Source organism: Salvelinus fontinalis, chromosome 5 (assembly GCF_029448725.1).
Source record: "Salvelinus fontinalis isolate EN_2023a chromosome 5, ASM2944872v1, whole genome shotgun sequence".
In the NCBI taxonomy this organism is placed as follows: Eukaryota; Metazoa; Chordata; class Actinopteri; order Salmoniformes; family Salmonidae; genus Salvelinus; species Salvelinus fontinalis.
In genome coordinates this window covers 40,051,147-40,066,209 of record NC_074669.1, presented here as the reverse complement: position 1 = coordinate 40,066,209, position 15,063 = coordinate 40,051,147, and the positions used below count along the sequence as shown (strand labels likewise).

The window sequence follows — 15,063 nt, the reverse complement described above, 5'->3', positions numbered from 1 at the left end:
ATGATTTTGGCACTGGGAACCCAACGGTATGGGATAGCACTCTATCTAGCCCACTCTGTCTCATTATAGTGGCTACCTCAACAGCACTTTGCTCAGTGACAATGTGGTGAATTCATTACTGATCGAGGTCCTCTCCTCTGGCCAGGTATTCAGAGATGCTAGAGGGGACATGGTGTTTCTCCAGACGACAGGGATACAGATCTATCATGAAGCTAAATGTAGCTAGAATAGACATACAGTCTCATACAGTGCCTTCACAAAGTATTCACACCCCGTTACAGACTTAATTTAAAATTTATTAAATTGTGATTTTGTGTCACTGGCCTACACACAATATCCCATAATGTCAACGTGGATTTATACTTTAGGACATTTTTATAAATGAATTAAAAATGAAAAGCTGAAATGTCTTGAATCAATAAGTATTTAACCCCTTTGTTATGGCAAGCCTAATTATGTTCAGGAGTAAAAATGTGCGCAATAATAGTGTTTAACATGATTTTTGTATACCTCATCTCTGTACCCCACACATACAATTATCTGTAAAGTCCCTCAGTCGAGCATTGAAGTTCAAACAGATTCAACCACAAAGACCAGGGAGGTTTTCCAATGCCTCGCAAAGAACAGCACCTATTGGTAGATGGGTAAAAAAAATCTGACATTGAATATCCCTTTGAGCATGGTAACTTCTTATGACTGGGGGCAGTATTGAGTAGCTTGGATGAATAAGGTGCCCAGAGTAAACTGCCTGCTACTCAGGCCCAGTTGCTAATATATGCATATTATTAGTAGATTTGAATAGAAAACACTCTGAAGTTTCTAAAACTGTTTGAATGATGTATGTGAGTATAACAGAACTCATATGGCAAGCAAAAACCGGAGAAAAAATCCAACCAGGAAGTGGGAAATCTGAGGTTTGTAGGTTTGCCTATCCAATATACAGTGTCTATGGGGTCATGTTGCACTTCCTAAGGCTTCCACTAGATGTCAACAGTCTTGAGAAACTTGTTTGATGCTTCTACTTTGAAGGAGGGGGGAATGGGGGCTGTTTGAGTCAGGGCTCTGGCAGAGTGCCACGAGCTCACTCAGGCACGCCCCCGTGAGAGTTAGCTGCGTTCCATCGCATTTCTACAGACAAAGGAATTCTCCGGTTGAAACATTATTGAAGATGTATGATAAAAACATCCTAAAGATTGATTCTATACTTCGTTTGACATGTTTCTACGAACTGTAATATGACTTTCCGTCTGAACTTTCGCCTGGACTTGCCCGCGCGTCGTGAGTTTGGGTTGTGTACTAAACGCGCGAACAAAAAGGAGGTATTTGGACATAAATGATGGACTTTATCGAACAAATCAAACATTTATTGTGGAACTGGGATTCCTTGGAAGTGCATTCTGATGAAGATCATCAAAGATAAGTGAATATTTATAATACTATTTCTGATTTCTGTTGACTCCACAACATGGCGGATATCTGTATGGCTTGTTTGGGCTCTGAGCGCTGTACTCAGATTATAGCATGGTGTGCTTTTTCAGTAAAGTTTTTTTGAAATCTGACACAGCGGTTGCATTAAGGAGAAGTGGATCTAAAATGCCATGCATAACACTTGTATCTTTTAGCAATGTTTATATTGAGTATTTCTGTAAATTGATGTGGCTCTCTGTGTCACGCCCTGACCATAGATTGCTTTGTATGTTTCTATGTTTTGTTTGGTCAGGGTGTGGTGTGGGTGGGCATTCTATGTTGTATGTCTAGGTTGTCTATTTCTGTGTTTGGCCTAGTATAGTTCCCAATCAGAGGCAGGTGTCATACGGAACTGTCTCGGTCGTTTGTCGGTTTATTGTTTTTTTGTTCATTGTTCAAGTATTCTTATTAAAATGGATACTTACCACGCTGCGCATTGGTCCTCCTCTTATCATTCCACCGACGAGCGTTACACTCTGCAAAAACACCAGATGTTTTGGAACTACTGAACATAACGCGCCAATCTAAACTGAGATTTTTGGATATAAATATGAACTTTATCGAACAAAACATACATGTATTGTGTAACATGAAGTCCTATGAGTCTGATGAAGATCAGCAAAGGTCAGTGATTCATTTGATCTCTATTTCTGCTTTTTGTGACTCCTCTCTTTGGCTGGAAAAATAGCTGTGTTTTTCTGTGACTAGGTACTGACCTAACATAATCGTTTGAGGAATTATAATTAGGAGATTTCTGTTGTTTTGAATTTGGCGCCCTGCACTTTCACTGGCTGTTGTCAAATCGATCCCGTTAACGGGATCTCAGCCATAAGAGTTAATTACACTTTGAATGGTGTACCAATACACCCAGTCACTACAAAGATACAGGCTTCCTTCCTAACTTAGTTGCCGGAGAGGAAGTAAACCGGCCAGGGATTTCACCATGAGGCCAATGGGGACTAAAATAGTTACAGAGTTTAATGGCTATGATAATCCATCCTCACTGAGAAAAGTGAGGATGGATTAACAACATTGTAGTTACTCCACAATACTAACCTAAATGACAGAGTGAAAAGAAGGAAGCCTGGACAGAATAAAATACTCCAAAACATGCCTCCCGTTTGCAATAAGACACACCTCCCATTGGCAATAGACACTAAAATAAAACTGCAAACAATGTGGCAAAGAAATGAACTATATCAAATCAAATCAAATTGTATTTGTCACATGCGCCGGTCTACACCTGTAGATCTTTCACTTTCATAAAATGCTTACTTACTTACTAAGCCCTTAACCAACAATGTAATTTTAAGAAAAATAAGTGTTAAGAAAGTATTTACTAAAATAAACTGAAGTAAAAAAAAAAGAAAGAAATAAAGAAAAATAAGAGGAAAATCCAACAATAAAATGACAGTAGTGAGGCTACATAGAGGTGGTACCGGTTAGTCAAGGTAATTGAGGTAATATGTACATGTAGGTAGAGGTAAAGTGACTATGCATAGATAATAAACAGAGAGCAGCAGCGTAAAAATGGGGGGTGGACAATGCAAATAGTCTGTGTAGCCATTTGATTAGCTGTTCAGGAGTCTTATGGCTTGGGGGTAGAAGCTGTTAGGAAGCCTTCTGGACCTAGACTTGGCGCTCCGGTACCGCTTGCCATGCAGAGAGAACAGCCTATGGCTAGGGTGGCTGGAGTCTTCCTCTGACACGGCTTTGTATAGAGGTCCAGGATGACAGTAAGCTTGGCCCCAGTGACGTACTGGGCCATACACACTACCCTCTCTCGCCCTCCGACCGCGAGCAGTTGCCATACCAAGCGGTGATGCAACCAGTCTCTCGATGGTGCAGCTGTAGAAGTTTTTGAGGATCTGAGGATCCATGCCAAATCTGTTCAGTCTCCTGAGGAGGAATAGGCTTTGTCGTGCCCTCTTCACGACTGTCTTGGTGTGTTTGGACCATGATAGTTCGTTGGTGATGTGGACACCAAGGAACTTGAAGATCTCAGCCTGCTCCACTACAGCCCCGTCAATGAGAATGGGGGAGTGCTCGGTCCTCCCTTTCCTGTAGTTCACAATCATCTCCTTTGTCTTGATCACGTTGAGGGAGAGGTTGTTGTCCTGGCACCACACCGCCAGGTCTCTGACCTCCTCCCTATAGGCTCATCGTTGTCGGTGATCAGGCCTACCACTGTTGTGTCATGCCTGGCCATGCTGTCATGGGTGAACAGGGAGTACAGGAGGGGACTGAGCACGCACCCCTGACAGCCCATCAGGAAGTCCAGGATTGCAGAGGGGGGTGTTTAGTCCCAGGGTCCTTAGCTTAGTGATTAGCTTTGAGGGCACTATGGTGTTGAACGCTGAGCTATAGTCAATGAATAGCATTCTGCCGTAGGTGTTCCTTTTGTCCAGGTGGGAATTTGTGGATCTGTTGGGGAGGTCTGCAAATTGGAGTGGGTCTAGGGTGTCTGGGATAATGGTGTTAATGGCCCTGAATACAAAATGTTATGTTTGGGGCAAATACAACACAACACATCACTGAGTACCACTCTTCATATTTTCAAGCATGGTGATGGCTGCAACCTGTTATGGGTATGCTTGTCATCGACAAGGAAGGGAGTGTTTTAGGATGAAAAGAAACGGAATAGATCTATGCACAGGAAAACTCCTAGAGGAAAACCTGGTTCAGTCTGCTTTCCAACAGACAAATTCATCTTTCAGCAGGACAATAACCTCAAACACAAGGGCAAATATACACTGGAGTTTAGTGGAGGCTGCTGACGGGAGGACGGCTCATAATAATGACTGGAAAGCAGTGAATGGAATGGCATCAAACACCTGGAAACCATGAAAGAAACCACGTGTTTATGTATTTGATACCATTCCACATATTCCGCTCCAGCCATTACCATGAGCCCGTCCTCCCCACTTAAGGTGCCCCCAACTTCCTGTGCAGGAGTTCCTTATCAAGACAACTGTCGTGTCTTAGCATCATTAAACTGAAGATGAATCTTTATAAAAAATTCTCTGTAATTATTATTACGTGATTAAACTACTTAATCATGTAACTGTAATTAACTAGGAAGTTGGGGCACCAAGGAAAATATTCAGATTACAAAGTTATAATTTTCCTTATATAACTTTCAGATATTTTAATATATAACACAAGTCTTCTGATTAATGAATGATTCTTTACCTCACGTTAGTCTCATTCCAAACGTCGTAAATTGTTGGTTATCTGCAGGAACCCAGTCTTCACTATGAGTCATCAATACATCAATTGTCTTAAATCATTTATTTACTAAGTAAGTAATCACAGAAAGACATAAATAAACAGTAGATATGGTTACAAGGAAATGATAGGGGAATGTGCACTAGTGGGCTAAACCGGCATCGCGGCTTGGTGGACAAAAGGGAAGTGGGGGCCGACTGAGATAAGACACCAAAGTTGATAATTATAACAACTGAAATGCTAATCGTTTGCACATGAACGCTCACTCATTCGGGAATAATTGCAATCAATATATATATTTACGCTCAGTGTGTCGTCCTGATCTTGAAAAGTTTGTTTCTGTTGTAGTTTGTCCGCCCTCTCTCTCTCTGCCGTGGTTAGAATGGATAGTTCAGAGTGACATTCAGCGATGTTGTTATAGAATAGATGTTTCAGCGGTTGTCGGTCTTCGCGTTCAATGATACCGAATTCCTATCTGCAGACTAGTAATTAATATCAAAGACTTGTTCTTATTGTGTCGGTATCGATAGTCTAAGAGTTTAACCACGTGGGATGGTTAAAAGATTCAGCAATCTACTCAAACCTTATTTCCCTCTGTGATAGAGGTACTGGTCTGGTCTCAAACCTTATCCCTCTCGTTATCGAGGTAAGCTGGTCTGAAGATAAAACCCAAGTGGGGGTTTTATTCAGAGGAGCAGAAAGGGCCGGTCCCATGATGCCAGGTCCTGACTGTGCCCCTGGGGGCGTGCCAATGACTTAGTGAAACTTTAAACAGAAATACAATTCTCTCACATTAACATCATTACATAGCATCACATAATTTCACAAATAGTTTCATCTTTACTCATTCATTTTGTACAACAATTAGATGTAAGCCTCATACTTGAGACTCTTGTATAAACAGGGTTATGGTAATGTGGCTGTATTGTCTCTCATGAGTTTCACAAAATTGTACCAAATGGACCAGTTTGTAGCTGGATACTTCAACAACCTTTTATACATTCTCCAGAACATGAATATTGTTCCGTTCTCATGTGGAAGAATTTCCTTTATTCTCTCTTATTAAACTCACTCTCTCCATACTGTCTGGCCATGAGGCAGGATTCTCCTCCAGGAATTTATGACCTGAGGTCGCAGCAGCCTAGGTGTAGGAGAGAGAGGGGGATGGTGCAGAGGGAGGGGGAATAGTGCTCGCTGTACCCAAAGAGGGCAACGTCATGACACAACATTGAATGTTTCTGAGTGGCCTAGTTACAGTTTTGATTTACAGTACCAGTCAAAAGTTTGAACACACCTACACATTCAAGGGTTTTTCTTTATTTTTATTATTTTCTACACTGTAGAATAATAGTGAGGACATCAAAACTAAGAAATAACACATATGGAATCATGTAGTAACCAAACAAGTGGTAAACAAATCAACATACTGTATATTTTATATTTGAGATTCTTCAATAAGCCACCCTTTGCCTTGATGACAGCTTTGCACACTCTTGGCATTCTCTCAACCAGCTTCATGAGGTAGTCACCTGGAATGCATTTAATTTAACATGTGTTGTGACAAGGTAGGTGTGGTATAGAGAAGTTAGCCCTATTTGGTAAAAAACCAAGTCCATATTATGGCAAGAACAGCTCAAATAAAAAAGAGAAACAACAGTCCATCATTACTTTAAGAGATGAAGGTCAGTCAATGCGGAAAATTTGAAGAACTTTGAAGTGCAGTCACAAAAACCATCAAGCTCTATAATGAAACTGGCTCTCATGAGGACCGCCACAGGAAAGGAAGACCCAGAGTTACCTCTGCTGCAGAGGATAAGTTAATTAGAGTTACCAGCCTCAGAAATCGGCAATTAACTGCACCTCAGATTGCAGCCCAAATAAATGCTTCACAGAGTTCAAGTAACAGATACATCTCAACATCAACTGTTCAGAGGAGACTGCGTGAATCAGGCCTACATTGTCGAATTGCTGCAAAGATACCACTACTAAAGGACACCAATAATAAGAAGAGACTTGCTTGGGCCAAGAAACACGAGCAATGGTCTGATGAGTCCAAATTTGAGATTTTTGTTTCCAACCGCCATGTCTTTGTGAGACGCAGAGTAGGTGAACGGATGAGCTCCGCATGTGTGGTTCCCACCGTGAAGCATGGAGGAAGAGGTGTGATGGTGTGGCGGTGCTTTGCTGGTGACACTGTCAGTGATTTATTTGGAATTCAAAGCACACCAGCATGGCTACCACAGCATTCTACAGCGATACGCCATCCCAATCTGGTTTGCGCTTAGTGGGACCATCATTTGTTTTTCAACAGGACAATGACCCAAAACACACCTCCAGGCTGTGTAAGGGCTATTTGGCCAAGAAGGAGAGGTATGGAGTGCTGCATCAGATGACCTGGCCTCCACAATCACCTGACCTCAACCCAATTGTGAACGTTTGGGAGGAGTTGGACCGCAGAGTGAAGGAAAAGCAGCTAACAAGTGCTCAGCATATGTGGGAACTCCTTCAAGACTGTTGGAAAAGCATTCCAGGTGACTACATTATGAAACTGGTTGAGAGAATGCCAAGAGTGTGCAAAGCTGCCATCAAGGCAAAGGGTGGCTACTTTGAAGAATCTAAAATCTAAAATATATTTTGATTTGTTTACCATTTTTCTGGTTACTACATGATTCCATATGTGTTCTTTCATAGTTTTGATGTCTTCACTATTATTCTACAATGTACTAAAAATGAAAATACTAAAAATAAAGAAAAACCCTGTGTAGGTGTGTCCAACTTTTGACTGGTACTTTTGACTGATGTAACACAACAAAATGTGGAATAAGCCAAGGGGTATGAATACTGAAGGCACTGTAGGCTTCCACAGACTTGGACCCAGATGACCCCAAAATATATATCCAGTAGCTACAGTCATCACTAGCTACCCACGCCTCACTCCACATCTATGTTTGGCCCTTTCTCTCCGCCTCACTGGGTTCTACCCTCAGCCTCTGTTCTGGACAGTGTATAATAGTCTAAGTGGTTCTGGATAGCAGAGGGCAATTTAGTCATTAAGCAGCCAATTAAGTCATTAGAGCAGTGGTTGGTTGGTTAGCCGTCTGCCCGCCCTCCCCTCTGCCCGCCTGCCAACAGATATCCTGTCTGATACCTGTTGCCAGTTTTCCACATATTTGTACTAGGAGTCGTACAAGGCTTGACGTCATTCTCTAACTTCACTCGAAAAGAGGATGGATGTTGTACGTCTACCAGTGTTTCCTTTGGAGTGTTTTTTTCCTGAACATTATAACAACATTGTATCAATGTAGTAGCAGCGTCTTAGTCCCAACCATAGAAGCAATACTGTAGGAGAGGCCCTGTGTTTGCACTACAGTATATTTTCCTAGTCTCCTCTTCTATTCTGTGTGTGCAGATACAGGTGTGTACAGTTAAGCAGTGGGACAAGGAGAACCCCAGGACATGGAGAGAAAAAGAGCGAGGGAGACAAAGGGAGGGAGCATGGAGCCAGAAGAAGCCAGGAGGTTAGGGAGCAGAGCAGAGAGCAGAGGAGATTACTGTTTTTTCCATCACTCGTCATCATTCCCTGCGGACAAAGGAGCGCTCCAGACCCATCCTTACACGTCAGCCATGGAATGTAAATATTTGAATATAGACTGGTAAGATACCTAATTCCTCCCTTTAAATATGCATTATTTATATGACGGCGTCCAATGAACACAATGAGAAGTGTTCTGTCATGATTTGACATGACACCCGGGTGATGTGTTTTGAACACAGCTCGTCTTCGTCGGTGATCTCCCTGACCCTGTCGCGACAAGGGAGATCTTAATTTCCCTGGTCACACAGAGTACCATCTCAGAGTATCATCTTCACCCCATACCATTAAACCAGAGAAACAAAACTCTGATTGAAATAGACGTCTCTGTCACAATGCACCACCGGGCACCTCCTTGCCACCATGACTCCTGCTGAGGAGAAACTAGATTTGCCCCTGCTAAGGTGACAATACAACTGCGGAGACTTGGGAGTGTGTGTGTGTGTGTGTGTGGGTGTGTGCACTTCTGCGTGTTCATGAATGTGTGTGTGGGTGGAACCAACTATATAGCCCTCCCTCTCCAGATCACAGTGAAAATAGCCCAGTAACCCAGCCTGTTCTGTTCTGGGGCCCCTGAGAGTTCAGCTTCTCACCCACAGACTGCAGTCTCCTCACGGATTCTACTCACGGCCCACTGCTCCGCCAACACCCACCTCTAACCCTCGCTCAGGGTTAGAGGTGGGTCACAGCTGTGATGTCATCTCCCCCCGACAAGGGCCTGTGCCTCGGCTGCAATGTGACCCAGAGTAAATAAATACGGGTATTTATACACCAGGCCAGACGCTGAAAGGCAGAGAGAGACGCAGGCAGCAGAAGGTCTGGTCTAGATGTAGATATAGAAGTAACGCACTGAGTCGAGGGAGTGGGAGGGAGAAGGTTGTGTGGTTGTTGTTGACTCTCTCACAAAGGTCGGTGACACCCCTCTAGACGGCCTGGCTTTCCACAGGTTCCCCCTCGGTACAGATAGTATGCCTTTGGAGAGGGTTTGGTGCTGGCTGGCCCACCCAGCTGTCGGCCTGCATCGCCCTTCATAGCTCTGGAGATGAAACATGCTCTCCCTCTGCCTTTGTTTCCACAGCCTCACTGCTGCCTCAATGCTGCTGCACACAGAAACCAAAGTGTTATCAGGTCTGTGAGAGCTCCAAAGCTCTGTCTGTAGGGCCCAGCGCCAACCTCTCAGGGCCCAGCAGCCCAGCGTCCACACTGGCCTGGCCCCTGTACCACCACCTCATCCACCGAGCTGCCACAGGATGCACTACTCAACAAGGGGGGGTGGACTTTTTATCAGTTACACCTCTCATCCGGACAGATTACTTTCTGTGAGGTCAGGGTACCCAGAGCGATGGCTGAGCCAGTGACGCCACTCTGTCCCCATGCTGAGAAGCCGAAGGGCAGGGAGGGAAGAGGAGGCTGAGTAGGGCTAGCCCATGCCCCAGGTCAAGCTACACAGTTCTAGGTCACTGACTGTGCAGAGGCCAGGTGCCTATGAAAAGCTTATGGCAGATGACGAATCACCACCCTTTATGTTTCGGAGACCCTCTTGGCGATGCGGGAGCAGCAAGTTACAGGATATTGTAAGCAGCTACTTTTATTGGGAAAAAATAATAATGTGGGCCGGCAGGATTTGGAACTGTTCCCAAGTCAGATCTCCCACTAGAGAAGTGGAGCTCATGTTTCAGATTAGGGTTTGCACTGACATGATGCACATCACTCTTTCCCTCCTCTCCCTCCCTCGTTTTCCCTCACTCTCTCTTGCGCTTTTCTTCTCTCTCTCTCTCTCTCTCTCTCTCTCTCTCTCTCTCTCTCTCTCTCTCTCTCTCTCGCTCTCTCTCTCTCTCTCTCTCTCTCTCTCTCTCTCTCTCTCTCTCTCTCTCTCTCTCTCTCTCTCTCTCTCTCTCTCTCTCTCTCTCTCTCTCTCTCTCTCTCTCTCACTTTTTTCAGTCTATCTGACCTCATCTTTGTTCCAATCAACCATATAGAGAGATCCAATCAACCATAGTGTTCAAATTATTTCTCAAATTATAATAATTGACTATAATTGTTTCCATGTCACTTTCACTTCAGGCTTTGAACTTATTTCATACAATAAAAAAAAAGGCGGGGGGGGGGGGTTCGAGCTCAAAAGTCCAAAAGTCCATTCTACTACACAGTTTAACTCAAGTTATTCATTATCCAGATTTTATGAAAATAACCTCCAACAACACAACAATACACCTGCCTCATAAAACGGTCTGTTCCCAGGAACAACAGAAAGGAAGGCAGTCCTCCAACACTTTGTATTGGTGATTTACTCAAGTTTTCATTGGATATAAGTCAAAATTGGCTATATCGTAAAAATGTATTAAAACAAAAATGTGCTTTTTGGTCTTAATTTAAGGTCAGGGTTAGGCATAAGTTTAGCACTGTGGTTAAGGTTAGGGTTAAGGTTAGTTTTCAAATCAGATTTTACGAAGAGAAATTGTAGAAATAGGCGAGGTTATGACTTTGTGGCTGTGGTAACTAGTGACGACCAAATAACAGGAATGACACTTAGAGTTGTAATGGTAGAGTATTAGCTTCAGGTATGGTCATTAGAAACTACCCCTTATATTATCACTGTATTCTGTATACTACTAAATTGAGAAGCAGTGCATGCCTTGACTTTGCAACATTGCTCCGATGTAGGGCAGTTGTGTTCCAGATTCCTACGAATGTGCAAGGCAACTGTGTGTGCGTTTTTGGTTTTACTATCCTTGTGGGGACCAGAAGTGGGGACATTTCATCGGTACCCACAAGGAAAAAGGCTTTGGCTTAGGGCTTAGTTTTAGGGTTAGGAGTTAGGGTTAGGGGTTAGGATTAGGAGTTAGGGTTAGGGGTGAGGTTAACTGTTAGGGGTTAGGTTAACTGTTAGGGTTAGGAGTTAGGGTTAGGGGTGAGGTTAACTGTTAGGGTTAGGGTTAAGAGTTAGGTTAACCGTAAGGGTTAGGGGTTAGGGAAAGTAGGATGTGTGCGTGTGCGTGTGTGTTTGCTCTTTGACAGCGTAGTTAGGAGGTGCTGATGAAAGAGGAGAGGCTGTGTGGGGCCAGAGCCTCTCAAATTAGCGCAGGAGCCTCGTAGCCTGTCACATGGAGGCACAGGCACTCCGATATTCTGTTACACTGTGTGTGTGTGTGTGTGTGTGTGTGTGTGTGTGTGTGTGTGTGTGTGTGTGTGTGTGTGTGTGTGTGTGTGTGTGTGTGTGTGTGTGTGTGTGTGTGTGTGTGTGTGTGTGTGTGTGTGTCGCTCTCTGAGGACCAGAGAGCACACGGATGAGCAGAAATGACAGGGGAACATCCTCCCAGTCCTAGCTCATCAAAGACATACCTGGACCTCCCAGAGTTTGGAAAAATACACTCGAGTTGACCTCTGCCTAACCCTTCCTGGGCCATCTTTTATTTAGACCTCCATGTTGCCAATTCTCTAAAGCCCTTCCAAGGAGATGTAAAACAAGGATACTCCCTATGTTTATGTCATCAAGTAATTAGGCTATTCTGTCCATCTTTCAGTGTTAAGTTACAGAGCAAGATACTAGCAGTGGTAGTATCATGAGGACACAGACAGGCAGTCAGCCCAGGAAAAAGTGAGCTATCCCTCCCACACTTCCACCTTCACTAACTTATCACTTACATCTGTCATCCTGACACCTTGTCAGCTGATTCAGCTCTCATGTCTGTTTGTTTTGTAAGGCTCAGGAACATTCATAACTTTAAAACCATCTATAAAGCTTTGAAACATACCATTTTTAATACTATTTGTCTCCTCCCATTGTCATCTACATTCTCCACCATCTCCTCCCAAGACATGTCTCCCTTCCCCTAAATCCACAAACCCCCAGCCCCCAGCCGCCAACAAAATGAATCCAGCAATCATATATCCCCCACTCCAATGATCATGTCCAACCCCCACCCCCTCCATGTAGTATGGGACTTCTTACCTGGGAGAAGTTGAGTCCGTTGAGGGGGTGACACTGCTCCTCCACCCGCTCCACCGCTCCTGTCCTCTTCCCCATCCGGTCGGCCTCCTGGGCCAGGAACAGGTCCAGTACGGGGGTCCCCCGCGACCTCACGTCTGACTCCGTCAGAGAGTTGACCATCAGCATCACCCAGACAGGCCTCTTCCTCTCCCAGTTCCCTGCGATGGCGTTGAAGAGGTAGTCAGCGTACAGCCCCCGGCCCCGCTGGTCTGCCGTCATCCAGTAGGGCATCATGTGCTTAACGTAGTCCAGGTGGCGTTTGAGGCGGCGATATAGGTCCCGGGGCAGCAGGGTCTGCAGGTTCTCCCCGTGGGGCAGCAGCTGGCAGCTGGTCAGCTTGGAGATCGTCAGGGGGTCAGTCAGGTCCAGCTCGAAGAATACGTTGGCGCTGGTCTGGAAGGCCCGTTTGGAGACGTCTGGGATAAAGTCCCATACACGGGTGTAGGGAACATGGATGGTCCCGAAAAGATAGGATGGAGGGTAGGGAGCTGGGTGCTTCACTGTCCAGAGGAATGAGTTCATGTCACTTTGCTATGGGGGTGGAGGGGGGTTGAGGGGGAGGAGGGCGAGAAGAGGGAGATATTATGACTTAGGAATACAGTAACATAACCTTCTGAGTTAAGGCTATCTACAATAGTACATTTGAAACTACATTTTGTGATTAAGAGATTCAAAACAGCCTTTTAAGTACATCTGGCTGAGATACAGGTCAATGCAATAGAATCTGATGAAATGTCATCTCCAGATAAAGACAGGGGCACAATGAAACCATGTTAACTAGCTTCCACTGTGCTGTACTATGCTGCTCTCTGTCTGTCTGCTGTTCTGAGGCAGCGAGTTTATAGTGAAGCTTTCTCCGTGTAAACAGACCCCAGTGTATTGCCGAGGTGCATAGCTGTGCTGCCAATGCCTCTGTGGAACTGGAAAGCTTTTCAACGGTTGTTACAGCAGTATAAACATAATGAACCATATGAAACTGATGCAATCCACCTATCTGGCATATTCTTTCCTTGAGGAATATTTTTGTTGTTGCAAAATTCATTGGAACAGATAGCCTACACAAACATCAAAATGCACACACATGGGCCTTTGATTAAAATGTGGTCAGACGTGGCTAATATATCTGGTTTACTAAACACTATACAATTCTGATCAAATGGAAGAAGGACTGTGCATGTGTCTATTACTTCCAGTTCATTAACATTCCAGGGATTTCATAGGGGTCAATTAAGCCCTGTTTCCAAAAACACTCATAGACCATAGCTCTGCAAAACATCATGCAAATCACTGAGATGCTGTTATGACGGGAATGAGGAAAAATGTAAACAAGCAACATAACTATGAAATGATCAAAGTGGCTATCAAAGTAGCTCTTAGATAGATGTATGCATTGTACAACAAACTCTAACTATGGACAAACTATTGTTTTGTGAAATGCTTGCTTCTGTTCAAATGTATCTATTTTCATTGGAGTTAACAGTATAGTACACTGACATTGGAGTTAACAGTATAGTACACTGACATTGGAGTTAACAGTATAGTACACTGACATTGGAGTTAACAGTATAGTACACTGACATTGGACCAAAGAGAACTCCCCGTCAGTGTTATTAAACCAAATGGAAAGCCTGGTCTATGGGAGAGGAAGAAATTAAATAGAAGCATTTGGTAGGCTTAGTAGTGCATATAATGTTATTAACTTCACATGCTCCTACTGTATTTCAATTAACATTTCCCCAGTTGAAATAGCAATTTTATTGTCATGCTGCCCGTGTACATTTGTCATATTAGAAAATTATTTTTAAAGGATTTCAAAACCCTGCCAAAAGACATTACATCTTTGGAAATATTATTACTATTGCAAGGGTTTGTTATTTTCATAAATTAAATTAGAATTATTTTCTCACACAATCTTTTTATTGAGCATTGTCTTTTACTGAAATGTTTACACATCATCTCAGACGTGTGAATAAAACATTTATTTGGAAATGATTTCCACATTGGACATTCACATAGACTAAGTACACAAAATAAATCCACCGCTCTCTAACCATCATACTTTGATTCTATTTTGACAACTGTGTAGCCTTCATAAAATTTGTTAATCATTAACTTGTCTAAGAATGTTCGTCAAGTTCACGGAGACTTCTGTCCGATCGAATAAGGACAGTTGAAGTCCATACAGACGTTGATGAGAAAAGGCCGTCTCCTTTCCTTGCGCGGTGTTTTCTATTAGTTCTCGCGCTGGAGCACTGACGTGAGCACCTCCATTTTATTGACTAATTAATTACTTTTGACACAAAATAGAGAGCTTTGTACTGGCGTATTAGAAATCACACTTAAGGGGGGACACTTCTACAGTTAATATCTGACAACAATGCCATTATCACAGATGATGAAACAATTAACAATACTACAAATAAAATAATTTTGTGGACTATGTTGTTGCAATGCTGTCAAGTCATCCCTGATAAATATTTTCAATAATGTATTATAACATTTGTATTTTATTAATAGATAACATCATGTTAAAATTATATGTTATTAACGTTCGTGCTGAGGTCATGTAATTTCAGTTCAGATTTATTGCATTTCTATCTGGGAAATTGTAGCATACCCAAGCCAGCGATGTGCGCGTGCGGCACGCACTGTGTCCAGTCATGATTCTAATTAAGTTCCCTCTGATTCATCTCTTGTGCTGATGATAAATTCACACTGCGAGAAAGACAGACGAGAGCGAGTGCAACACAGCCCCGGCCAGATAAGAGAACACTGAAATTAATTG

The 15,063-nt window shown here is 43.4% G+C and overlaps 1 protein-coding gene across 1 annotated transcript in view; it reads right to left on the bottom strand.

Annotated features, from left to right (window-relative positions):
- The window catches only part of LOC129855583 (metalloprotease TIKI2-like), a 100,596-nt gene that overhangs the window by 84,143 nt on the left and 1,390 nt on the right, over positions 1–15,063 (bottom strand). Inside the window, exon 2 of the mRNA XM_055923404.1 lies at positions 12,240–12,809. Within this exon, the coding sequence (XP_055779379.1) occupies positions 12,240–12,809 (570 nt within the window). The remainder of the gene's footprint in view (positions 1–12,239; positions 12,810–15,063) is intronic.